Source organism: Anomaloglossus baeobatrachus, chromosome 3 (genome assembly GCF_048569485.1).
Source record: "Anomaloglossus baeobatrachus isolate aAnoBae1 chromosome 3, aAnoBae1.hap1, whole genome shotgun sequence".
NCBI lineage: Eukaryota > Metazoa > Chordata > Amphibia > Anura > Aromobatidae > Anomaloglossus > Anomaloglossus baeobatrachus.
The window spans coordinates 614,775,929-614,803,600 of NC_134355.1; the positions used below are offsets into that span (position 1 = coordinate 614,775,929).

Genomic DNA, 27,672 nt, shown 5'->3' on the forward strand with positions numbered 1-27,672 from the left:
AGCCAGGACATCACAGGTACAACAACAACACACCCCACACCCCGGTCAGGCACACCGAAGTCAAACACAAATCCTTGTTGCCTCCCTCCAGGGGCTGATGTCCACACCAGGGGGTGGGCCAGGCGGTTGGCCCCACCCACCGAGGAGTTCACAGCCCTGGAGGCGGGAAAAGGAAGGAGTTGAGAGAGATGAGTTTTGGAGAGGAGTTGAGGAGGAGTGAAGTGAAGTGGTAGCAGAGGAGACTGAAGGCGTCCGGGTGTGTGGCCCGGACGGAACAGCAAGGTTGGCAGACGGTGGTGACCGTCTGCAGGAGAGGCTGATTGGAGTGAACCGTAAGGACCGGGGGCGGTGGCCCGACGGTACCGGATCGGGGAGCAAAGAGAAGCCAGCACCATTCGGCAGGACTTACGGACCCCGACCAGGCTAGGAGTCGCCGTAAATCCGGTCAAATCCGTTAGCGAAGGGAACCTCCGGGGTTTCCCAGCAGTCAAGACCCGATTGAAGGCAACAGCTCACACCGTAAAGGGAAACACAGTCACTGCCAAGGCTACAGTTCCCAGGGCCAGAGCCTGCAGGCAAAAGGGGCTCCCTCAGCATCCATCCAAGCTGGGGAGCGGGTTACCGGTGGGAAGCCATTGGAACCGTAAACACAACACAGGTGCAGGGAAAGGCAGTCACCATCAACCTACCGAGAGAGCTACCGCAGCCGTCTGTGGGACCCGTCCATCCAGCGCTGCCCCCGTGACCCTGCACCTCACCAGGCCCCATAACCCACCTGCCATCCATCCCTACCCCTCACCGGGTCCCGGGACAACCAACCCCCCTACCCACGGAGGGGAGAAACAACATCCAAGCTGCTCCCTGTCATCGCTCCCGGGATCCCCGTCCAGAACAGCGGTGGTGTCACAACCTCACCACAACCGTGGGTGGCGTCACGGACAATATCCCTAAACCAAACCACCCCTTTTCACTCACGGGCGAGGAGCGCCGCTCGAGTCCCCAGGATCCGGCCCACCGCTCGAGCCACCACCGAGCAGCAGCAGGAACCGGACCCGAGCAGTGGGTGAGCGCAGCGTCCCCTCCTCCGCCTGCGACACCCCCACAAGCCCAGAACACAGTATGCTGCCCCCAGAAGCCCAGAACACAGTATGATGCCCCCACAAGCCCAGAACACAGTATGATGCCCCCAGAAGTACACCAGACAGTATGATACCCCCAGAAGTACACCAGATAGTATGATGCCCCCACAAGTACACTACACAGTATGATACCCCCACAAGCACACCACACAGTATGATGCCCCCACAAGCACACCATACAGTATGATGCCCCCCCAAGCACACCATACAGTATGATGCCCCCACAACCACACCATACAGTATGATGCCACACAAGCACACCACACAGTATGATGCCCCCACAAGCCCAGAGCACAGTATAATGCCCCCACAAGCCCAGAACACAGTATGATGCCCCCACAAGCACACCACACAGTATGATGCCCCCACAAGCACACTACACAGTATGATGCCCCCACAAGCACACCATACAGTATGATGGCCCCCCCAAGCACACCATACAGTATGATGCCCCCACAAGCACACCATACAGTATGATGCCACACAAGCACACCACACAGTATGATGCCCCCACAAGCCCAGAGCACAGTATAATGCCCCCACAAGCCCAGAACACAGTATGATGCCCCCACAAGCACACCACACAGTATGATGCCTCCACAAGCACACCACACAGCATGATGCCCCCACAAGCCCAGAACACAGTATGATGCCCCCACAAGCACACCACACAGTATGATGCCTCCACAAGCACACCACACAGCATGATGCCCCCACAAGCCCAGAACACAGTATGATGCCCCCACAAGCACACCACACAGTATGATGCCTCCACAAGCACACCACACAGCATGATGCCCCCACAAGCACAGAACACAGTATGATGCCCCCACAAGCACACCACACAGTATGATGCCCCCATAAGCACACCACACAGTATGATGCACAAGATCCCTCCCACTCCGTATGATGTCCCCCACACAGATTACGATATAGACAGTCAACCCATATAGTATGATGCCCCCCATACCATATGTGTCACTACCTATGTAAAATGATGCCTCTGTGTCCTCCACATGTGACGTCCTGGCCTATCAGGTCGTCACAAGGGTTCCATGCAATCTGCCCTTTCACTGTCCTGTCACTTTGGTGTTGCTACCAACAGGTGTACACAAATCCTGAGGAACACTCTGCACCACACCCACCAAACACCTATTGGGCAGCCTGAGGGGAATAGGGCCACCTAGATGGAGGGCTAGTAGAAGGAGGGCAGAAGTGTCAGTACAGTTGTAGAGTTGGAAAGTGGAGGTTGAAGGAGAGACAGCGGTGACAGTCCAGGTCACGCTGTGGAGCTGGGCTCCTGTACCTGTCCCAGGTGCCAGACGTTGGCCTGGCCAGAAGGAGCTGGAAACCCGGTCGCAGGAGGTAGTGGCAGGGAGCACGGTGCTGCTACAGAGAGCAGGCTGGCTGCCTTGTGCTACAACCGGGCAGGGACCAGGGCGCGACGGGGTATGCGGACCCTAGGCTGGGAAGTAGCTTCACGCAGCCCAGTAATTCACCCAACGGGAACGGAATCTTCAGGAACCGTTCCCCACCCGCTCCAGAATCGGGGTACTAGTGCAACGAGGGGGATAGGACTTCCCACAAGCGTCCAGAAAATCCCAAGCGTGTACACTGAGAGCAAGCTCACCCTGCTAGCCACGCAGGTGAGCGGGACCCAAAATGCTTCAAGTGTAAGGGATCCACACGTAGGACACACAGTGCCAAGGGACAAGGCTTCAGGTCAAAAGGCAACACCAAGAGGACACGGACCCAGCGTGCCCGTCCAAGGACCACAGAGTGCTCAAGAGTTTGGTTTACCTGGTGTCAGCGTCAGTGACTTTGGACTGTGTGAGTACACGTTACCCCCCTTGCAACCGACGGGTTCCCCACGCCATCCATCATCGGACCCCAGGACACCACTCCCCTGCCCATGGAGGAGTTAACAACTTAAGCTGCCACACACCAGCGTCCCCGGGCTCCTCAAAACTGGCAGTGGTGGTCCCTCACGTTACCACACACTGTGGGTGGCGTCACGAACATTATCCCAAAACCACAAACAATTCCCCCCTTTATTTCCGAGGGTGACGCGCGCCTCCGCCTCGGATCCGGAGACCCATCGAGCCACTACGGATCCGGGCCAGAGCAGCCCGTCGGCCGTCACGGGGGTGGCACACACACAATGTATGATGCCCTCAATATATGGTATGCTTCGCCCAAATTGCGCTGCCAACAGAGTACATTGCCCCACATTGACCTCCAACACACTAAATGCTCCCAGTGTTCGTCCCCCAAATGCATTGTGACAACCAGAAAATAAACATGGAACATTCGAGCCAATAAAAGCATGATCTATCAGAATATAAATGTTATTAATCTGTATGGCAAATGCCATAAAGTGAAGAAAACTTGAAATGACAACATTGTTTCCAGTCACTGCACCTCTTTTAGAAAAAAGTAATTAAAATGTCAGCTTGCCAAGCAAAAAAACAAGTCTCCATTTTACTCCACAATACACAGTATGCTGCCCTCATAGCCCCCCACAAAATTGTTAAGGGTAATATTTTATATTGAGTTTTGATTTTCATTTAAGCAATTTTCTATATCTTTAATAATCTTGTATTTTTGTATTAGCTTTATAATTGTTATTCCTAAAAGCAATAACACGGGGTGTAGTCTCGTTAAAAAGGCCTTTGTCTAAAGTTTCGTTATTCCTGAAGGTCCAGAAAACTGGACAGATCTGGTTTTAAGGAATGCAGCAGGATCCATAATTTACGATTTTGTTATTTCCAACTTTCATGCCATTGTGGTCATATACTGAACCGTCCCCTTTTCTTTTTGGTTTTAATAAACTACTGTTTGGGCATCTGAGATTCAGGCAAAGCCTGGTACATGGACATCGGCTGTGTGTTCTTGTGTTTGCATCGCTATTAATTGGACCAACACTGGCAGATCTGGAGATCCCTTTGCATCTCACCCTAAATTAGCTCTCCCAGGAAAGGGGTTTCAATGACAAAACAATGTCCCCACAGTCCCCCCCTACACATTGCATGATGCCCTACAGTGCCCTAGAAACAGTATGTTGCCCTCATAGCCCATTACAGATTGTCACCATAGTTCCTCCTCCACATAGCATGATGCTCTACAGTGCCCCGCACACATTATGTTGACCCCACAGTTTACTCCACACTATATGATGCGCCACAGTGCCTCCTACACAAAGTATGGTGCTACCTAAGCTTCCCATACAGTATGATGCCTCCTCATGTCCCCACAGTTCCCCAGACAGTATAATTCCCCACACATTATTATTCCCCCACAGTCTTCCCACACACTGTATAACATCTCCCCAGCTCCCCACATAATATAATTGTTAGGCGGCGTGCTCGTGACTGGAGGCACATGACAGTGACGTCATGCGCCATGGCACGCAAGGCGATGCAGAAACAAAACCTGGTGTCAGCTGCCAGCCACTGCACTGTCTACAAAGAATTCCATGTGGTCCTATTCTAATCTCAGGGATACGCCTGATGGTGGAGATGCCCGAGTCACCCTCCTGGTCCTTCTCCAGTTTTGACAAGTCCTGCTCTGATTCCCCTTTCCCCTACCACTAGGGAGGGATGAGACAGGAGTGTGATGAAACCCACGGATAAAGATAGACAAGAGAAAACCAAAACTCTCTCAAACACAGGATAAGACAATAAGAGATTCAGGAGGAAAACAGGAGCAGGGAGCAAGCTACCAAACAATGCGGGTAAGGGGGGCCGGCTGCCTGCCATTCTGTGCGGGCGACTGGCCGGCTGCCTGCACCTCTGTGCGGGCAGCTGGCTGTCTGGCTGTGTTGGCTGCGGTGGCTGTGCTGGCAGCAGAATCTGCGGTGACTGTGCGGGGGTGTCCCAGATGCTCTGACTTCAAATGATGGTGCCCAGAGTCAGCGTGTGCTCAGATGGAGCTCTCGGCTGATAGCTCCATCAGCACACAAGCAACTCCAGGCGTCATTCATTTAAAGCCCAGACCGCCGACAGAACATCTGGGACACCCGCTGCACCAACCTGCTCCACACAGACACCGCACCTTCTGCTGCCAGCATAGACCCACCGCTACCAGCACAAACCCCACCAGCTCCGCCCCTGCCTCCTGTGACTCCACTCCACCACTGCTGCACCCCCCCTAGTAAGACAACACCAGAGTATAAGATGGAGCCATTTTTTTACCTTATTTTTATCTCTAAATTTGGGGTGCGTCTTATAATCTGGTATAAAATAATAAAAATATAAAATAAAAAATATGGTACATACCAGGATGGGACCTAGGATGGGAGGCATCTATACCAGGATAGAAGACTTATATACCAGGATGGGGGATATATGCCAGGATGGGGACAAATATACCAGGATGGGGGACATATTTACCAGGAAGTGGCCCACTATGGGTGACATTAATACAAGATTGGGAACATTACTATATAATTAAGGCGGAGGGGGTGACTTGTATTCAGGATTTAGAATGCTACAAGAGCCTATACTTTTGACCAACATGCGGGGAAGCCAAGCCCAAACTTTGCGCCGGGGACCATCAGACTCTAGTTTCTTCACTGTCCATGCCTATCAGACATTAATGCTGTGGATTTGCTATTTATATCTGAAATGGGAATACCCCTGGTAGCCCTCCCTGACATAAGATGCGGGTGTATGTGTTGCGGGCGGAGGGGTCGGGAACGCCACTCGCCTGGGGGTTCGCTGGCGCTCGGGTCCGGTGCTTCTGCTCCTCGGTGGCTCGAGCACGGGGCCGGACCTGGGGGCTCGAGCAGCGCCTCATCGCCCACGAGTGAAAAGGGGAGGTTTGGTGGTGGGATGTCGGTTGTGACGCCACCCACGGGTTGTGGTGATGGTGGGCACCACCGCTGCTGGTGACGGGGGATCCCGGGAGTGGTGGCGGAGAGCAGCTAGGGTGTTGACCTCTCCGTGGGTAGGGGTTGTTGGTCCTGGGGCCCCGGCTGGAGAGTAGAGAGGAGGGTTATAGGTGCAGGTGCCAATGCGGTGAGGGAGCGTGGGCTCAGGTGCGACGTTGCGGTGCAGCGCGGTGCCGGATGGCACTGTTGTACTCACTCAGGTAGACAAGAACAGAGTCTCTGGTAAACCAAATGGCTGGATGGACGGGGCCCGCAGTCGGCTGCGGTGACTTCACTCTCCCCAGATGGGTTGGTGTGGCTGTCTTTCCCTGCACCTATGTGTAAGTGTTTGACTCCTATGGATTCCCACGGGTAGTCCGCTCCCCGGCTTGTACGTGTCGGGAGAGCCCGTTTTGCCTGCAGGCGCTGGCCCTTCGATCTCTGGCCGTTGGCGTTGGCTTTTATCCGGACGGGTTGGGCTGTTGCCTTCTGACGGGACTTGGTTGGGAATGAACCCCTGAGGTCCAGATCGCAATCAGAGAATTTGACCTTTATGGCGGCTTCCGAGCCTAGTCGGGGTCTGAGTACCCTGCCTTGGTGCTTGGCTTCAATCTGCTCCCCGGTTCGGTACCGGCGGGCCACCGCCCGACCCCAGTCCTACGGTTCCGCAAACCTCCACCAACTCCTGCAGACGGCCACCACCGTCTGCCGACCTTGCTGATTGTGCCTGGGCTCCAACCCAGACACACACAGACTTTCTCCTCTCACTTTCACTGCCTAACACAATCTGCTGTCTTTTCCCTCCCGCCTCCAGGCCTGTGAACTCCTAGGTGGGTGGGGCCAACCGCCTGGCTCCGCCCAACCTGGTGTGGACATCAGACCCTGGAGGGAGGCAACAAGGGTTTCTGTTTGACTGGTGTTCCTGACCAGGGGAGGGGGTGTGTGTATGTGATGTTGTTCTGTGACCCCTGGGGTCCAGGGCGTGACATATGGAGTAAGCTCAGAAGCTGAACCCACTTCACACATGGCAGAGAAGGCTTGTGTCAGAAATGGATATACCATAGCTGCAACAAAAGAGGCAAGGAGGCCCACTTACAAGTCCAAACAGGTAGAATGGTGCATTATGATGAGTGACTGGACGGCGAATTACATTGTTCTTTCACATAAGTCTGTGTCTACTCCTGGGCTGTGTTATACAGCCAGCATCTGCCAGTAACAGCAGCAAAGGGAACTAGTTCTGATCAATAAAGTTTAACTACTTAAATGCCTCTGTCAATTCCTGTTTTCCTGGTCTCGGATTTGGAGCTGATCAATGTTGGATTGCGATAGAGCCTGCTGAATGCCCCCGTTGCTGCCATCTTAATACACTAGTCTAAAAGACCATCATTTTCGTAATACTCTGTGATCGCAGCTTCAATTCTTTAAGGGAAACAGTATAAAAAAATATTTTAAAAAACTGTAAAAAAAAATCAGCACCTGAATTGCCTTTGACCAAGCAAATAAATTCATTTTTTTAATATTGCCGTGGCCATAAAAGTACAATCTGCGATAATATATACTTAATTAACCCATAGTACATGCCATAAGGAGATAAAATTGAAATGCCAATATAACTGTTTTTGGATGCCGCCCATCTGCCCCCTAAAAAACAATAAAAGAGTTTGTATTGAGAATTGGAGCGATTTTATATACGCTGATGTCAGTAAATCCTCAGTACAATAGTCACATAGAACCAAACTATTCATTTACAGTGAAAAGTTGCATGTGATCCCAACACACAGGTCACAATTTGTCGACTTGGAGTCATGACGTGTTTATGTCTGTAAATCTACGGTCTCTTATGAACACATTATAACATATTGTTCTTTACAATAATATATTCTGCAATAAAGAAAGAAAAAAATAAATAAATAGAGGTTCCAAAATTTCCTTAAATGTAATTATAACAATTTGCCACTAGAGGCGCAGGTGAGCAGGCTTCGGAATTTGTATTTCTCATGAATGGAAACTGAAACATAAGCTTCTGTCATCCCATGTAGGAGGATACAAAGCACCATATATAAGGGGTCAGGTGCATCCAAAACACTCACATTTCCAAGATGATGTCCCTGTGTTTGCTCCCCATTATGGAGGTGCTGACCGCCGTCTGGAGGAATATGACATTCCTGCTGAAATGTATGAAGATGCTTACGCCCTGGTGCTGGCTGGGGGGTTTTGGGACAAGAAAAATCTCTTCTCCAAAATTCAGTGCACCCCAAAGTCCTGAACGAGTGAAGCCCCTCAGTGTGAATTATCACTTCACCAGGCAGTGTAATTATAAATGTGGCTTCTGCTTCCACACGGCAAAGACGTCTTTCGTGTTACCCATAGAAGAAGCCAAGAAAGGGTTGTCCATGTTAAAAGATGCAGGTGAGTCTGTGATGGGTGATGTATCGGAAATGCAAGATGCAGTTTTTGTGCATTGTTTTCCATTTTACCTCGTAAACTAAACTTCTCTGCACTTGGCGTTTGGTAGTTGACATTTTCAGACAACTTCAGGGTTGAGATATCAAGACATCCATAGCTTTCTATGTGGTCATCATAGGGTATGGGGAAGCAGTTGGGGGACATCTTCAGTTCCCGTAAAAATATGGGATGATGTTTGGCTCACGCAATGTCTTATGAGATAACCATTGTCAGATATCTTGATTTGTTGGCTCCTTTGGATGACTCCTTGTTTTGGGATCATCCATGGTCAACACTCTGATGGGTGCATCGGTAATAGTACCAGCTATACTGAGGGAATATCAATGTCATTCTTGATATAAGACGTTGGTGGGGGTCACTTATGTGGTAGTGTAGTGTTTTTGGGTTACCTTAGACAGAAATCATCATACGGGATCATTTTTAGCTGAAGAATTGTTGTGCCATCTTGATTCACTCCTGTCTGATGTCCTGTTATAAAATCCTCTTTAGCTAGGACTATGTAATGTCATCATCTTTGTGGGGTCATAAATCACAGAATAGCCTATTTGGCTGCCTCGCTGTTTAGGAGCCACCTATATGGGCTAATGTTCACCTAATACATGTTCTTTGCTCTTTTGGCTGATCAAGTGTGGCCAATCCTCAGTTATGGAGGCAACTGTTGTATCTAAATTGCTGTATGTTCTTCTTTCTCTATTCAAGGTATGGAGAAGATAAACTTTTCTGGAGGAGAACCATTTCTTCAGGATAGAGGAAACTTTGTGGGAAAACTAGTTGAGTACTGCAAAAAAGACCTCAAGCTGCCCAGTGTCAGCATTGTGAGCAATGGAAGTCAGATCACCGAGAAGTGGTTCAGAAGTTATGGTAAGTGCCCGGAATTCATCAGTAGGAGCATCATTAGTAGTGGACATGGTTCACCGTTGTTAATGGGATTTTATAGGTTCACAATATTGATGACTGACCCTTCGTATAGGTCATCAATATCAGATTGATGGAGGTTCAACACCCGACATCAGTAGTTTTCAGCTCCAAAAGGGGCCAGAAGTAAACAGTGTACGGGGCAGCACATCGTCTCCCAATCACTTCCATAGGATCAGTTTACAGAGTCCTGTTGTCCTATATTCACACCCTGCTACCTCAGGACCAGCAAACAGCTGATCATTGGGAGTATCGGGTGCTGCACCCTCTAGACAGAAAAGTACCCATTGGTTTAATGATACACATGAAAATCAGAAACTTTGCAAAATATCTTATCAGAGAAATATTATTTCTTCAACTGAACTGATTGTCTCTCTCTACAGAGCTAAACTCTGTAATCAATGAAGTCAGATGTTCTCAGTAAGGGGCACTTTGCACACTACGACATCGCAGGTGCGATGTCGGTGGGGTCATATCGAAAGTGACGCACTTCCTGTGTCGCTCTCGACATCGTAGTGTGTAAATCCTAGATGATACGATTAATGAGCGCAAAAGCGTCGTAATCGTATCTTCGGTGTAGCGTCGGGGAATTCCATAATTACGCAGACGCGATGGTCCAATGTTGTTCCTCGCTCCTGCGGCAGCACACATCGCTGTGTTAGAAGCCGCAGGAGCGAGGAACATCTCCTACCTGCGTCACCGCGGCTCCCGTTGGCTATGCGGAAGGAAGGAGGTGGGCGGGATGTTTACATCCCGCTCATCTCCGCCCCTCCGCTCCTATTGGCCACCTGCCGTGTGACGTCACAGTGACGCCGCACGACCCGCCCCCTAATAAGGAGGCGGTTCGCCGGCCACAGCGACGTCGCACGGCAGGTGAGTGCATGTGAAGCTGCCGTAGCGATAATGTTCGCTACAGCAGCTATCACAATGATATCGCAGCTGCGACGGGGCGGGGACTATCGCGCTCAGCATCGCAGCATTGGCTTGCGATGTCGTAGTGTGCAAAGTACCCCTAAGGCTGCGCTCACATCAGCGGTATTTTGCAGCAAAACCAGATCCGTCACAAATGCGTTTCCGCTCCGTTCATTTTGTATGGAATTGCGGCAAGATGCGGTCACATGCGACGCACGCAACCGCAAATGACCACATCTTGCCACAATTCCATAGGAAATAAATGGAGCTGAAGCGTATTTGTGACGGATCCGGTTTTGCGGCAAAATACCGCTGACGTGAGCGCGGCCTTACTGAGTTGGAAGATGACAGTTAGTGCTCATAAAGTTCTATGTAAAGGAGAGGAGGAGCTGGAGGCAGACACAGTGACATTTAGGCTAAGTGCGTTTTTTTATGATGCAGTTTTGTCACAATTCTGCATATAAATCCTTATGCCAGTAAAGTCCATGAGAATCCTGAAGATTTGAGCATGTTGCTTTTTTTTCCCTTTGAAGATTTGGTGCAGAAATAAATCTGCAGCATGTCAATTCTTTCAGCGTTTTTCCACCCCAGAAAGCATTAAAAATGCATCAGAAACGCAGCAAAGAGATGCAGAATTATTGCAGAAATTTCTGCAACCGACTCAATGTGCACACAGATCCTTAAAGGGAATCTGTCACCAGATTTGGCCCCTATAAGCTGTGGCCACCACCAGTTCTAGAATACTGTATTTAAGAGCCCAGGCCGCTGTGTATAATGTAAAATATACCTTTATAATTCTCACCTAGGGGGTGCTCCAGTCCGATGGGTGTTGCTGCTCTCCGGTCCTGCGCCTCCTCTCTGCAGTGATCACCACCATCCTCCTTCTTCTAAGGCCCGTGTGCATGACGCGTCCTACATAATTCACATAGGCCAACATTGAGGTCCTGCGCAGGCGCACTTTCATCTGCCTGGCTCAGGGAAGAACAAAGCACTGTAATGCGCATGCGCGGCCGGACTTTTCCTCACGCCTGCACATTACAATACTTTGATCTGCTCTTAGCAGGCCACATCAAAGTGCGCCTGCGCAGGACCGCAATGTTGTCCTGTGTGGACTACGTCGATGCGTCATTCATACTGATTTGGGTAGAAGGAGGACGGAGATCGCAGCAGAGAGGAGGCACCGGAAAGGAGAGCAGCGACACCCATCAAACCGGACCGCCCCCTTGGTGAGTATTATAAAAGTGATTTATACATTATACAGCACAGCCTGGGCTCTTATATACAGTATTCTGGAATGTTGTATATAAGACCTCATTGGTGGTGGCCGCAGGTTATAAGGGCCAAATCCTGGTGTCAGGTTCCCTTTAATGTTCTCCATAGAACTTTGTGAGCAACAAATATCACCTCCTATCTCAGTAATGGGAAATCTGAATTCACTGAAAACAATTTTATGCTGAAATTGAGAGTTTTATGAATTAAAGATCAGTCCAGAAGGAGGAAGATGTAAATTTCTCTGATAAGATATATTACCAAGTTTCTTATTTTATGTGACCTATTCTCTTATGAAATAAATATGACCCCGTTTGATTTCAGAACACAAATGATTATACAGTGAATTCTGTTTGTTCTAGGAGAACATTTGGATATCCTTGCCGTGTCCTGTGACAGTTTTAACGAAGAAGTGAACAAGCTCATTGGTCGAGGGCAAGGAAACAAAAATCACGTGGACAAATTGATGAAGATCAGACAGTGGTGCTGTGACTACAATGTGGCCTTTAAGATCAATTCTGTCATCAACAGTTACAATGTGGAAGAAGACATGAGAGACGAAATTACCAGGATCAGTCCAATACGCTGGAAGGTAGGCTTAAGTGAAGAAATGAGAAACTTTGGGCTTGATTCATTAGAACTCGCGTTGTACACTATGGGCTTAAAAGGAATCTGTCAGCAGGTTTTCACTACGTCATCTGAGAGCAGCATGATTTAGGCAGAGATTCTGAATCCAACGATGTATCACTTAGATTACTGGGTGCAGCCATTGTGACACAATCTGAAATTTTAGGTTTAATCATGTAAGTGAGCCCAGGGAGCTGTCCTGACCACACCAGGGTCTCAATAGAGATTGTGGATTGGAGGTGAGGTGTCAATCACAGCATGGGACGTGTCGGATTATTGTGCACTAATTTTCCAGTCCTGCAATAAGGGTCATGCTGCTTAAAGGTAAGGTATCGCGGTTTTTTATTTTTGTATTAAAAATAGTGATTATGAAATCAAGTATTTCTAATACAAAATGAAAATCGCAGCTTATTTAGTTTTTATGTAATTCTTATTTTACTGGAGGCACTGGGGGCTGCCATGCTGGATTTACCTTGTGTGTAACTGTGAAGCCCCACAGGTGCTGTGTCGGTGCATTACCTTCAGGGACTCCACGTAGCTGGTGCTGGTCACAGGTAGGGAATCTTCGGTTTTGATCGTGACGCCACTCTCAGTATTGCGGTCAGTAGGGACCACCACTGCAGGTTGAGGGTCGCCTGGGGCTGATGGTGTGTGCAGTTAGTTGGAATAGCCTCCTGAGAGTGAGGCAAGCCCCAGGGCCCGGTGTAGGTTTGTAGTACCACAAGTCGCAGAATGACTCACACAGGCAGAACTGTCTTTCAAGGGCTTTACTCACATTTGATGGCAGGGTGAGTAGCCCGGGCGTAGCTGGGATGAACCAGATGGGAACCAGGTATCCTTCAGGCTGACTTTATGAGGGTGACTACTGACTCGCCTTCCTTAGCCCTTGGTGGTTTGGGGTGACCCCGACTTTGAGTCCCTATGGGGGTCACCCAGGGAAGATGCTGCAGCCTCTCTCCCCCTTTTGTTTGCCGTTTGCTTGTTCCCCGGACCAGGCCACTCCAGCTGCTTGCCTCCTGTGACCTATGGGCCCTCACTGCGGTTACGTGGCTGCGGCTTTTGTGGTGTTGTGGTGTGGGCTTTGAGAGCCCCACACCGGCAGGTTTAGCAGAAGAAAGCTGGATCTATCTTCGCTTCGGGATCTGCCGCCCGGTTGGGCCTGGTGCTCTCTAGCAGTCTCCTTACTTCCCACTCCGTGCTTTCTCTCTAGCTGAAGCTGGCTTTCAGGTAGCACTCCTAGTTGACCGTTCTCCCCCGTCAGTAGCCACTGCGCGGGCGCTGTTAGACAGCAACAGCCCCACAGGTCTGCTCCTCACTGAGCCCTTTGGAGTTCTCTGCTCTAACTGACTCACTGCTCCTCCTCTCCTGTTCTTGCCTACGCCACCTAGCAACCAGATTCTCTTACCACACCCCTTGAGAGGAGATGGAGGCTTTTGGCCCCCTCCACTATTCCAGTGAAGGTCAAGGCTTTGCCCCCTCCTGGGACCCCCAGGAGTCCTCTCATGGGTACATGTGTGAGACCTGATCACTATGCGCCTGTGTTCCACACCCCGGTCAGCCTTCTGGATTACCTGTATTGTACTGTCCCCAGCATGGGTGCAGTACTCAGTGGTGCCTGACCAGGTCAGGGGCGCCACATTCCCCCTTAGTTATCACCAGCACGTCCTCGGGCTGCAAGACAACATTTTAAAAGGCATAAAACATTAAAACATGTAAAACATTTTTAAAAGCACCAGGTACCATATATCACCACCCTCCACCCACAAGTCCGTTAACCCACCCAAAACCCTTTCACGTTGGCCGCGGCTTCAGCCACTTCTGGCAGGATGTAGAGGCGGCTTACATGGGCTGGTGGTCTTCAGGGTATACCTTGCCTGGTGGATCCGCGCCTTCAGCCTCTTCTGGCAGAATGCAGAGGCAGCCTCCACAGTTGGTGCTGACCAGGTACCCTCTTTGTGGTGGAGAGCCAGGCCCCATAAACAGGCATGCTCTCTGGTCGCAGGTGAGCCAAGGCCCTATATACGGACGGGCTCCTCCTGGTTGCAGACGAGCCAAGCCCCTAAACAGGCTGACTCTGGTGGTGGTGGTGCCCTTTTGGTGTAACTATTTACACTGCGAGAGTTTGTGGCTATAGCCAGTTCATAGCCTTAAGGTTTATGGTTTTCTCACAATAGTTTTTGTGGGCACATGCTTAAACGTGAACGTTGCAAAACAAAACTTTTCAAACTTCAACTGGTAACTTCTTTCTTTACTTTACTTTTCTCTACCAGGGCTTGAGCCTGTATGGCGGTGGCACCTGCTGCTTTCCTGTTCTCTGTCGTCGTCTGTGGTCGTTTCATCTGTAGGTTCCTTGTCTTTTCTTCCTTGATCTTCATCTGTGTCTTTATCTCTGTCTTTTCTTTCTTGATCTTCATCTGTGTCTTTATCTCTGTCTTTTCTTTCTTGATCTTCATCTGTGTCTTTATCTCTGTCTTTTCTTTCTTGTAGCATGGGGTGGCTGTAAGGTTTGCTGGTACATAATGCTACGTCAAGCGCGTACAGTCCTCTTTCGCCTTCATGCATAGTGAATTGTACTGAATCCCCCATCTTTAGGTTTCTGCCAGGGTGTCCTCTAGGCAGATGAGCGCTCACATCTCTTCTGTTGACAAATATCCCTTCTTTGATACCAGGGGCTACAATAAAGCCGTATCCGCTTTTCAAGTTGAAATCCTCCACTACTCCTCTGCAAAGGGGTCCTCTGGCCTGGGCTCTGGACCTTCTCAGTAACCTTTTCTCCTGTAGGTCTCTGGCTGCAACTTCCCTCTGCTCTGGAGACTGTGGTGCAGGGGACAGCGTTGTACTGTTGCGACGCCTTGTCTTGCGGCCTGAACTCTGCGTGGTACAGCTTGCAAACTCCCAGGTGAGACTTTTAGGCAGATCTTCGTCAGCGGACGGTGTCAAGTCCTCCTCATCCCAACGGGAATAGGGTAACATCTCCGGCTCTGGGTATGGCTCTGGAGTCAGCTCCTCAGCTTCCTGGCCTCCTCTCCCCCTTAGTTCTTCGCTGCACTCCTTTGGTGGCAGTGCTGGGGATGGGCTTTCTTCAGCTGGTCTGGGCGGTGGACTCTCTGGCGCGGCTGCAGGGGTTGCCTGAATCTCCTTGGGGGTATGCGGAGGGAGCAGATACCGATCCACCATCTCTTGTGGGAACTGGGCCTCTAGGTCAGCCTTCAGCTTCCAGTATTCGGGGTCCTCTCCTATCAGGGACTTCCCAGCAGGGACCTCTTTAGACTGGGGAGCAGTGTCTGCTCTGGCCTTGCAGGCCGGGGAAAATAGTGATGCAATCTCTTGGCGGGCCGCGCCCGGCATGGCGGCGGCCTGGTCTTGGCGGGCTGCGCCCGGCATGGCGGCGGCCTGGTCTTGGCGGGCCGCGCCCGGCATGGCGGCGGCCTGGTCTTGGCGGGCCGCGCCCTGGATGGCGGCGGCCTGGTCTTGGCGGGCCGCGCCCGGCATGGCGGCGGCCTGGTCTTGGCGGGCCGCGCCCTGGATGGCGGCGGCCTGGATCGGCGTCGCAGCTGCGATGGGATCTGTGCAGGCTGGGCTGGACGTCGCTGCAGCAGTCTGGGCTTGGCGGGCCGCGCCTGGCGTGGCTGCGGCCTGGTTCAGCACCTCACTTGCGGCGCGGACGAGCGTTGCTGCGGCGGTGGGGTCTCGGCGGGCCGGGCCTAGCAGGGCGGCGGCCTGGGTCAGCGTTACGCCTGCGACGCGGATGAGGGTCGCGGTGGCAGCCGGTTCTTTGCGGGCCGGACTGGGCGTTGCTGCAGGGACCGGGTCTTGGTGGGCCGAGCAGGGCATCGCTGCGGCCGCTGGGGCTTGGAGGGCCGCACCTGGCGTGGCTGCGGCCTGCTTCGGCGTCGCCGCACCGGACGCCTCTTCGGGGACCGCGGGCGTGGCAGCAGGGGTCGGGGCACTTGCGCTGGCCGGGGCATCACTCGACTCACCCACCGGTGGCAGCATCGGGGTCTGCGTCATCGCCGTCCTGTCTGGCACTCGGCGCGCGGCTCTCCTTTCATAGGCCCGAACCGCCGCGGTCATCTCCAGCATTTCCATTCGTTCTTCCCGGATCTGCTCCACAACCCGGGTCTCCAGTCGGTCGCAGAACTGGGCCAGCTCCCGATACCACCAGGCAGCGGAGCCCGGTTCTGGATTTCTGCGGTCAGACGCCATTTCTTCTGCGCCCTCTTCTGCACGACTCTCCAGCTGTGGACTCGCCGTTGCCTCTGATAGCAAGCTGTTCAGTTTCTGCTCTGCCTCTTTCAGCAGCTCCTCTCCCAGCAGCAGGCTTGTGGCTCTCTTTCCTTCCCGCCGTCTCTGGACGCTTCCACTCTCATAGCTGGCAAGGTCAGAACTCTGCAGGGGATCTCTGGGTAGCCACACCTCTTCGTGGGCGGTAACTTCTCCCAGCGCGGGCTGCTGTTGTTTTTCAGCGCGCTTTTCATGGTGGCAATATGGCGGCGCTTCCAATTTTCCAAGCGGACCGCCCAGGCACATGGTCACCTGTCTGGACAGGTCTAGTCCTTATCCTGTTCGTGACGCCAGATGTGAAGCCCCACAGGTGCTGTGTCGGTGCATTACCTTCAGGGACTCCACGTAGCTGGTGCTGGTCACAGGTAGGGAATCTTCGGTTTTGATCGTGACGCCACTCTCAGTATTGCGGTCAGTAGGGACCGCCACTGCAGGTTGAGGGTCGCCTGGGGCTGATGGTGTGTGCAGTTAGTTGGAATAGCCTCCTGAGAGTGAGGCAAGCCCCAGGGCCCGGTGTAGGTTTGTAGTACCACAAGTCGCAGAATGACTCACACAGGCAGAACTGTCTTTCAAGGGCTTTACTCACATTTGATGGCAGGGTGAGTAGCCCGGGCGTAGCTGGGATGAACCAGATGGGAACCAGGTATCCTTCAGGCTGACTTTATGAGGGTGACTACTGACTCGCCTTCCTTAGCCCTTGGTGGTTTGGGGTGACCCCGACTTTGAGTCCCTATGGGGGTCACCCAGGGAAGATGCTGCAGCCTCTCTCCCCCTTTTGTTTGCCGTTTGCTTGTTCCCCGGACCAGGCCACTCCAGCTGCTTGCCTCCTGTGACCTATGGGCCCTCACTGCGGTTACGTGGCTGCGGCTTTTGTGGTGTTGTGGTGTGGGCTTTGAGAGCCCCACACCGGCAGGTTTAGCAGAAGAAAGCTGGATCTATCTTCGCTTCGGGATCTGCCGCCCGGTTGGGCCTGGTGCTCTCTAGCAGTCTCCTTACTTCCCACTCCGTGCTTTCTCTCTAGCTGAAGCTGGCTTTCAGGTAGCACTCCTAGTTGACCGTTCTCCCCCGTCAGTAGCCACTGCGCGGGCGCTGTTAGACAGCAACAGCCCCACAGGTCTGCTCCTCACTGAGCCCTTTGGAGTTCTCTGCTCTAACTGACTCACTGCTCCTCCTCTCCTGTTCTTGCCTACGCCACCTAGCAACCAGATTCTCTTACCACACCCCTTGAGAGGAGATGGAGGCTTTTGGCCCCCTCCACTATTCCAGTGAAGGTCAAGGCTTTGCCCCCTCCTGGGACCCCCAGGAGTCCTCTCATGGGTACATGTGTGAGACCTGATCACTATGCGCCTGTGTTCCACACCCCGGTCAGCCTTCTGGATTACCTGTATTGTACTGTCCCCAGCATGGGTGCAGTACTCAGTGGTGCCTGACCAGGTCAGGGGCGCCACATTCCCCCTTAGTTATCACCAGCACGTCCTCGGGCTGCAAGACAACATTTTAAAAGGCATAAAACATTAAAACATGTAAAACATTTTTAAAAGCACCAGGTACCATATATCACCACCCTCCACCCACAAGTCCGTTAACCCACCCAAAACCCTTTCACGTTGGCCGCGGCTTCAGCCACTTCTGGCAGGATGTAGAGGCGGCTTACATGGGCTGGTGGTCTTCAGGGTATACCTGGCCTGGTGGATCCGCGCCTTCAGCCTCTTCTGGCAGAATGCAGAGGCGGCCTCCACAGTTGGTGCTGACCAGGTACCCTCTTTGTGGTGGAGAGCCAGGCCCCATAAACAGGCATGCTCTCTGGTCGCAGGTGAGCCAAGGCCCTATATACGGACGGGCTCCTCCTGGTTGCAGACGAGCCAAGCCCCTAAACAGGCTGACTCTGGTGGTGGTGGTGCCCTTTTGGTGTAACTATTTACACTGCGAGAGTTTGTGGCTATAGCCAGTTCATAGCCTTAAGGTTTATGGTTTTCTCACAATAGTTTTTGTGGGCACATGCTTAAACGTGAACGTTGCAAAACAAAACTTTTCAAACTTCAACTGGTAACTTCTTTCTTTACTTTACTTTTCTCTACCAGGGCTTGAGCCTGTATGGCGGTGGCACCTGCTGCTTTCCTGTTCTCTGTCGTCGTCTGTGGTCGTTTCATCTGTAGGTTCCTTGTCTTTTCTTCCTTGATCTTCATCTGTGTCTTTATCTCTGTCTTTTCTTTCTTGATCTTCATCTGTGTCTTTATCTCTGTCTTTTCTTTCTTGATCTTCATCTGTGTCTTTATCTCTGTCTTTTCTTTCTTGTAGCATGGGGTGGCTGTAAGGTTTGCTGGTACATAATGCTACGTCAAGCGCGTACAGTCCTCTTTCGCCTTCATGCATAGTGAATTGTACTGAATCCCCCATCTTTAGGTTTCTGCCAGGGTGTCCTCTAGGCAGATGAGCGCTCACATCTCTTCTGTTGACAAATATCCCTTCTTTGATACCAGGGGCTACAATAAAGCCGTATCCGCTTTTCAAGTTGAAATCCTCCACTACTCCTCTGCAAAGGGGTCCTCTGGCCTGGGCTCTGGACCTTCTCAGTAACCTTTTCTCCTGTAGGTCTCTGGCTGCAACTTCCCTCTGCTCTGGAGACTGTGGTGCAGGGGACAGCGTTGTACTGTTGCGACGCCTTGTCTTGCGGCCTGAACTCTGCGTGGTACAGCTTGCAAACTCCCAGGTGAGACTTTTAGGCAGATCTTCGTCAGCGGACGGTGTCAAGTCCTCCTCATCCCAACGGGAATAGGGTAACATCTCCGGCTCTGGGTATGGCTCTGGAGTCAGCTCCTCAGCTTCCTGGCCTCCTCTCCCCCTTAGTTCTTCGCTGCACTCCTTTGGTGGCAGTGCTGGGGATGGGCTTTCTTCAGCTGGTCTGGGCGGTGGACTCTCTGGCGCGGCTGCAGGGGTTGCCTGAATCTCCTTGGGGGTATGCGGAGGGAGCAGATACCGATCCACCATCTCTTGTGGGAACTGGGCCTCTAGGTCAGCCTTCAGCTTCCAGTATTCGGGGTCCTCTCCTATCAGGGACTTCCCAGCAGGGACCTCTTTGGACTGGGGAGCAGTGTCTGCTCTGGCCTTGCAGGCCGGGGAAAATAGTGATGCAATCTCTTGGCGGGCCGCGCCCGGCATGGCGGCGGCCTGGTCTTGGCGGGCCGCGCCCGGCATGGCGGCGGCCTGGTCTTGGCGGGCCGCGCCCGGCATGGCGGCGGCCTGGTCTTGGCGGGCCGCGCCCTGGATGGCGGCGGCCTGGTCTTGGCGGGCCGCGCCCGGCATGGCGGCGGCCTGGTCTTGGCGGGCCGCGCCCTGGATGGCGGCGGCCTGGATCGGCGTCGCAGCTGCGATGGGATCTGTGCAGGCTGGGCTGGACGTCGCTGCAGCAGTCTGGGCTTGGCGGGCCGCGCCTGGCGTGGCTGCGGCCTGGTTCAGCACCTCACTTGCGGCGCGGACGAGCGTTGCTGCGGCGGTGGGGTCTCGGCGGGCCGGGCCTAGCAGGGCGGCGGCCTGGGTCAGCGTTACGCCTGCGACGCGGATGAGGGTCGCGGTGGCAGCCGGTTCTTTGCGGGCCGGACTGGGCGTTGCTGCAGGGACCGGGTCTTGGTGGGCCGAGCAGGGCATCGCTGCGGCCGCTGGGGCTTGGAGGGCCGCACCTGGCGTGGCTGCGGCCTGCTTCGGCGTCGCCGCACCGGACGCCTCTTCGGGGACCGCGGGCGTGGCAGCAGGGGTCGGGGCACTTGCGCTGGCCGGGGCATCACTCGACTCACCCACCGGTGGCAGCATCGGGGTCTGCGTCATCGCCGTCCTGTCTGGCACTCGGCGCGCGGCTCTCCTTTCATAGGCCCGAACCGCCGCGGTCATCTCCAGCATTTCCATTCGTTCTTCCCGGATCTGCTCCACAACCCGGGTCTCCAGTCGGTCGCAGAACTGGGCCAGCTCCCGATACCACCAGGCAGCGGAGCCCGGTTCTGGATTTCTGCGGTCAGACGCCATTTCTTCTGCGCCCTCTTCTGCACGACTCTCCAGCTGTGGACTCGCCGTTGCCTCTGATAGCAAGCTGTTCAGTTTCTGCTCTGCCTCTTTCAGCAGCTCCTCTCCCAGCAGCAGGCTTGTGGCTCTCTTTCCTTCCCGCCGTCTCTGGACGCTTCCACTCTCATAGCTGGCAAGGTCAGAACTCTGCAGGGGATCTCTGGGTAGCCACACCTCTTCGTGGGCGGTAACTTCTCCCAGCGCGGGCTGCTGTTGTTTTTCAGCGCGCTTTTCATGGTGGCAATATGGCGGCGCTTCCAATTTTCCAAGCGGACCGCCCAGGCACATGGTCACCTGTCTGGACAGGTCTAGTCCTTATCCTGTTCGTGACGCCAGATGTGAAGCCCCACAGGTGCTGTGTCGGTGCATTACCTTCAGGGACTCCACGTAGCTGGTGCTGGTCACAGGTAGGGAATCTTCGGTTTTGATCGTGACGCCACTCTCAGTATTGCGGTCAGTAGGGACCGCCACTGCAGGTTGAGGGTCGCCTGGGGCTGATGGTGTGTGCAGTTAGTTGGAATAGCCTCCTGAGAGTGAGGCAAGCCCCAGGGCCCGGTGTAGGTTTGTAGTACCACAAGTCGCAGAATGACTCACACAGGCAGAACTGTCTTTCAAGGGCTTTACTCACATTTGATGGCAGGGTGAGTAGCCCGGGCGTAGCTGGGATGAACCAGATGGGAACCAGGTATCCTTCAGGCTGACTTTATGAGGGTGACTACTGACTCGCCTTCCTTAGCCCTTGGTGGTTTGGGGTGACCCCGACTTTGAGTCCCTATGGGGGTCACCCAGGGAAGATGCTGCAGCCTCTCTCCCCCTTTTGTTTGCCGTTTGCTTGTTCCCCGGACCAGGCCACTCCAGCTGCTTGCCTCCTGTGACCTATGGGCCCTCACTGCGGTTACGTGGCTGCGGCTTTTGTGGTGTTGTGGTGTGGGCTTTGAGAGCCCCACACCGGCAGGTTTAGCAGAAGAAAGCTGGATCTATCTTCGCTTCGGGATCTGCCGCCCGGTTGGGCCTGGTGCTCTCTAGCAGTCTCCTTACTTCCCACTCCGTGCTTTCTCTCTAGCTGAAGCTGGCTTTCAGGTAGCACTCCTAGTTGACCGTTCTCCCCCGTCAGTAGCCACTGCGCGGGCGCTGTTAGACAGCAACAGCCCCACAGGTCTGCTCCTCACTGAGCCCTTTGGAGTTCTCTGCTCTAACTGACTCACTGCTCCTCCTCTCCTGTTCTTGCCTACGCCACCTAGCAACCAGATTCTCTTACCACACCCCTTGAGAGGAGATGGAGGCTTTTGGCCCCCTCCACTATTCCAGTGAAGGTCAAGGCTTTGCCCCCTCCTGGGACCCCCAGGAGTCCTCTCATGGGTACATGTGTGAGACCTGATCACTATGCGCCTGTGTTCCACACCCCGGTCAGCCTTCTGGATTACCTGTATTGTACTGTCCCCAGCATGGGTGCAGTACTCAGTGGTGCCTGACCAGGTCAGGGGCGCCACATAACGACAGTAACTCCTTCCTTTATGGCAGCCCCTGTGCATAGACTCTGATAGTCGGGCTCCGACCCCTTGCCATACGTTACAGTGGGCGTCTGCTGTGACATGGACGCGCCCCCTGGGCTGTCCAGAACACAAGAGGGAGGAGTTCAGCGCCATTATTGTGGAGCTCACAGCATGTGCTGTTTGCTCCACTTTACCCCTGTCAACCGCCGGGATGTGTGAGTACGGGCCGCCTCCCCTCCCCTCCCCTCCTTACTGTCTCCGATGACATCCCATCCCTCTGTTCTCCCCAGCCCCTGCTCTGCCCCAGCTACTGCCGCCGCCGTTACCGTCTCCAATGACACCCCCCTCCCTCCGTTCTCCCAAGTCCCCGCTCTGCTCGCTGCCGCAGCTCCCCCAGCTCTGCCCGCCGCTGCTGTGTGTGTGTGTGGGTGTGTGTGTGTGTGTGTGCGCTGCGCGCGATTGTACAGGTATGTGCGATATCGTGAGTGTGTGTGAGAGTGAGTGTATGCGATCGGATGTGTGAGTGTATGCGATTGGATGTGTGAGTGTATGCGATCGGATGTGTGAGTGTATGCGATCGGATGTGTGAGTGTATGCGATCGGATGTGTGAGTGTATGCGATCGGATGTGTGAGTGTATGCGATCGGATGTGTGAGTGTATGCGATCGGATGTGTGAGTGTATGCGATCGGATGTGTGAAATGTCGGCCGGACGCAGGGGAGGATGGCATGCAGCACAGCTGCCTGGAGCGCCCACCGGAGGTCACAGGGAGGAATGATGTGAAAGGTGTGTGTGTGTGTGTGTGGCACAAGGTCCCCATCAGGGGTGATTGTGTGTGTGTGCACGCGCGCGCCACTGCATGTGAGTACCTGTGTGTGTACCGGTGATACTGTCTGCAGGGTTGTGTATCTAATCCTGTCCTGTGTGATACTGTCTGCTGAGCCGTGTATCTAATCCTCTCCTGGGTGATGCTGTCTGCTGAGCCGTGTATCTAATCCTATCCTGTGTGATACTGTCTGCTGAGCTGTGTATCTAATCCTCTGCTGTGTGATACTGTCTGCTGAGCCATGTATCTAATCCTATCCGGTGTGATACTCCTGCTGTCCTTGGTGACACTTTAGACATTTCTGGTCACCAGGAAAATGGCTGTGTATTGTGTCCTTACATGTCATTCTCTGTTATCTATTGTAAACACTCAGATTAGGAGAGGGGAGGCGACATCACACACAGGAGAGCAGACTCCTCCCACTTTACGGCAGGCTGTAATCTGAGCTTTTTATACAGTGGAAATTCAGTAGGATTTCAGAAGCTGCTCCCCCTAATGTTTAACAGTTTTTTTTTTATATTTTGCACAATTAAAAAAAAAAAATATTTAAACAAAACATTTAAACATTATTACTTTACATTTTTCTCAGTTACTATTATTTTTTTTTTTTTTTGACGATACCTTCCCTTTAAACAAACATACCAAATAAACAAAAGATTAGACTGTGACAAAACAGGCATTGCTAAACTTTGTGTTAACCCTTGCAGCATGTAAGCTTCAGCTTACATTGCAAAAACCTGTTGACAGATTCCCTTTCATGATGAGTGTGAAGAGGTAAGATGTACCTTATTCATTAAGAGGCACACAACACTAAATGATTTAGGAGTATCGTGTATAATTATTTAACCCATAAATTATATGTCATAAAGAAAAAAAAATTGAAAAGCCAAGATTGCTGTTTTTCTGTTGCCGCACACCCCCACCTCCAAAATGCCATAAAGTACTCAGAAAAGTGTACGTGTAGCACCCCAGGGTTGCCACAGTAACAACACAAAGGGTTAACTCCCCACACAACACTAGCACCTCCTGGCCAGAAGGGGGAGACCAAGCTGCTTCCCTGTATATTCTGGTGTGGAGAGGAAGTGGTCAGTTCAGTTTTGTTTGTGCAGTCAGTGCAGAGGACTGAGGAAAGAAGGATCTCTGCAGGTTGGAGCTGGCTCTAGCTCACCACAGGATCCACTGACCAATTCTAGGCCTAAGCCGAGGGTCTGAGGAAAGGAGACAGATTAATCAGAGGAACATACCTGGGAGAGAGAGTATTGCTGAACTCACCCCAGTGGAGTGCTCAGAACGGATGCCGGATCCGAGGCTGAGCAGATTACACACAGCAGAGCTAACACTGGAGAAGTGAAGATTCCAGATCTTTCACTTGTACCACAGACACAGCAACACACAGGAGAGTTCAGGAACATACAAGTAAGGACTCGAGTTGCCTGTCAGGTCGGTACCCGGGAGGAACAGGGCTGGCTGCCTAGTTTATACAGCAGAAGGACCACACAAGCACAGTGCAGAAAAGTGAGCCAACACGGCCTGGCTGGGTGGGAGGAACCCTGAACCCTTCACAGACTCCGTGAACAGTAATCCTAATGCTGAATACCATCATCAGTAAAGGACAAAGAAACTGCAAAACCGTGAGTCTGCTTATTTAATTGTGCTCGTGCCCTGCACCCCCCCATAGACTATTACACTGCCCCGGGGAGAAGGCTCTACCCGTGGGGACCTGTCCCATCTCAAGCTGCTATCCATCACCCCGGAGGTTCTGCAGCAGCGGTGGTCATCTCTGATCACATTCCATGGGTGGTGTCACGAACATAACCCCCCTTTTTATTGTGGAACCAGGGATCACAGACCGGGTCACGACACCGTGATCCCCTTTCCAGAAGGGACCCCTTGGCCCGGTTCTGAGTATCCTCTTAACCCCTGGCGACACATACGTACACACAATGTCACCAATAAAAAGTACAATGCCGGGTTTTAAAAAAAAAATACTCCCCATTTGGAATTAATTTTTCACTAGAATACATGGTAAAATGAATGGTGCCATTAAACATTGCAACTTGTCCCACAAAAAACATGGGCTCTCATACGGCCGTGTTCACAGAAAAATGAAAAAAAGTTACGGCTCAGTAGCAGAGTTATAATATTGTCATTTTCATTATTTCTTAGGTGTTCCAGTGTCTAATTATTGATGGCGAGAATTCTGGAGAAGAAGCGCTGAGACAAGCGGAAACCTTTGTAATAACCGATGATGAGTTTAAGGGTTTTCTGAATCGTCATAAGGACATGACATGTTTGGTTCCAGAATCCAACCAACAGGTACTTCTTCCAATTCTTTACCTTGTCTCCTATTTTATTTGTTCCAGTTACATTCCAGATTAATCACTGATGACAAAAATCTAGCTTAAAGCGCACCAATCACCAGGATGTTTGTATATAACCTAAAGCCAGTGCTATACTGGCACTATCAGGCTGATTCTATACATACCTTTAGTTGTCAGCTCGGATGTATAGGTTTTGAGATAAAAGCAAGTAAAGTTTGTAAAATCAGCAGCTTCTTGATTGGCAGCAGCTGCTGATCAGCAGATATATGGGGTGGGTTTTGATAGTGATTCTCCCTCCCGTGCCTGTTGTTCCTCCCCCTATTTGTTATTTGTGATAATACTATTATAGAAGATTTTTACTAATGGTGGTATAAATCAAAGTGAAAATCAAATAGTCGTGGTTAACGCGTTTCTGGTTTTCAAGCCAGAAGCGCGTTAACCACGACTATGCCATGTCTGTATTGCACTGAATAAATCACCTGGTCACTCAGCTGGATCGCTTTCCTTCATTTTCTCATTGCTGCGGCCAGAGCAGGGCCGGATCCGAGTCTGAGGTGCGGTGAGGTCAGACGTGGGTGAGCTGGATTCCATTACATAAATCAAAGTGGCTAGAAGAACCTTGCTGATGTCACATCCATGTGACCCAGGGGCCTCAGCCAACAAAAAAGTAATGTTGCTTCTTGGCATCAGCTATGTTGGCTGAGGCCCCGCCCCTTCTTGTCACATGGGTATGACATCAGCAAGGTCCTTCTAGCCACTTAGTAAAACGATTCTATAATAGAATTAGCATAAATAACAGATAGAGGGAGGCGGACAGGCAGAGGGGCAGAAATCATTATCAAAACCCATCCCAGCTATTATCTGATCGGCAGCTGCTGCCAATGAAAAAGCTGCTCATTTTACAAACTTTACTTGTTTGTGTTTCAAAACCTATACATCCAATCTCAAAACTAATGGGTATGTATAGAATCAGCCTGATAGTGCCCCTATAGCACTGGCTTTAGGCTATTAAGAAGATCCTGGTGATTGGTTTGCTTTAAAAAGGTTTTCTTTGTCGCTCTATTGGGAGACCCAGACAATTGGGTGTATAGGCTATGCCTCCGGAGGCCGCACAAAGTATTACACTCAAAAGTGTTAAGCCCCTCCCCTTCTGCCTATACACCCCCGTGCTCCCACGGGCTCCTCAGTTTTTTGCTTTGTGCGAAGGAGGTCAGACACGCACGCACAGCTCCACAGATTGGTCAGCAGCAGCTGCTGACCATGTCGGATGGAAGAAAAGTGGGCCCATATAGGGCCCCCAGCATGCTCCCTTCTCACCCCACTCTTGTCGGCGGTGTTGTTAAGGTTGAGGTATCCATTGCGGGTACGGAGGCTGGAGCCCACATGCTGTTTTCCTTCCCCATCCCCCTCAGGGCTCTGGTGGAAGTGGGATCCTATCGGTCTTCAGGCACTGAGACCGTGCTTCATCCACAACTCCTGTGGAGCCTGCTGGATAGGAGCCGGGTATCGTTCAGGGACATGGCCCTGCTACTTGGAGGTACTCTGTGTCCCCGTGGGGACCGCGCACAGCAACACTCCAGCTTTGCTGGGTGTGCTAGTGCACCGGGGACCGCGGAGCTGACCGGGTTAATATGTGCCATTACACACTCAGTGTTGCTGAGTGTGTTTATGTATAGGGACTGCCGCATTGACCGCCGCTGCCTTGGAAATACTGCGGCGCGGCTGGGACTTGTAGTGCGCCGGGGACTTCCACGCCGGCCGCGCTTTTACGGCGGCCGCGTTTATTACTAGAGTCCCCGGCTTTTTGCGGCCTAGTTTCCTTTCCTCCCGCCCATAGCCCTGACAGACAGGGGAAGGGCGGGACGCTGCATAGAACGAGCAGCACTGAGGGCTGGAGCATGCTTTGCATACTCCACTCCCCTCACTGTGCACAGTGCAGGCACCAGTTCCCGCTCTTTCTGGGTCACGCCCACGGCTCCCTCCTCTCCTCAGGACGCATTCCTGTCAGCTCCTCGGACGCTGCAGAGGGGGACAAAATCTGGGAGACCCAGGCAGGGACTCTGGTGGCCTCACAACCGCTTTAAGCGGGTGGTAAGCAGCACCTGTGGTGCTAGCCCCATTGTGCAGTAGTGTAACATTATATGTTTATTTTACACTGTATAGTGCACAGTTGATTTCGGGCTATATACCCTATTGTGTTGCTCAGGGAAGATAATAGCATGGCGCCCACGAAAGGCAGGGGTGCCACAACACAGGCTTATTATGTTGCCTGCGCCGCATGTACGACCCCGCTACCGGCAGGTTCCACTGACCCTCATTGTATACAGTGCTCGGGCCCTGTGGCACTTGCTCAGCCAGAGCCTCTGCTAGGGGGGGCCCAGGGGGAGCCACCTGCTAACACTGTTCAGGTGACAGGGACGGAGTTTGCAAAACTCTCTGAGACTATGGCTAAGATACTAGAAGCCTTGCAGTCCAGGCCGGTATCTCAGCACAGGGA

At 52.4% G+C, this 27,672-nt stretch overlaps 1 protein-coding gene across 2 annotated transcripts in view; it reads left to right on the forward strand.

The window, feature by feature from the left end:
• The first annotated feature begins 8,108 nt into the window (after window positions 1–8,108).
• RSAD2 (radical S-adenosyl methionine domain containing 2) overlaps window positions 8,109–27,672 on the forward strand; it is a 31,100-nt gene continuing 11,536 nt past the window's right edge. The window contains exons 1-4 of one of the 2 annotated variants that reach the window (XM_075338750.1): window positions 8,109–8,433; window positions 9,175–9,336; window positions 11,934–12,163; window positions 25,021–25,170. In XM_075338750.1, coding sequence (XP_075194865.1) covers window positions 8,109–8,433; window positions 9,175–9,336; window positions 11,934–12,163; window positions 25,021–25,170 — 867 coding nt within the window. The remainder of the gene's footprint in view (window positions 8,434–9,174; window positions 9,337–11,933; window positions 12,164–25,020; window positions 25,171–27,672) is intronic. The other variant, XM_075338751.1, reaches the window with a different exon arrangement.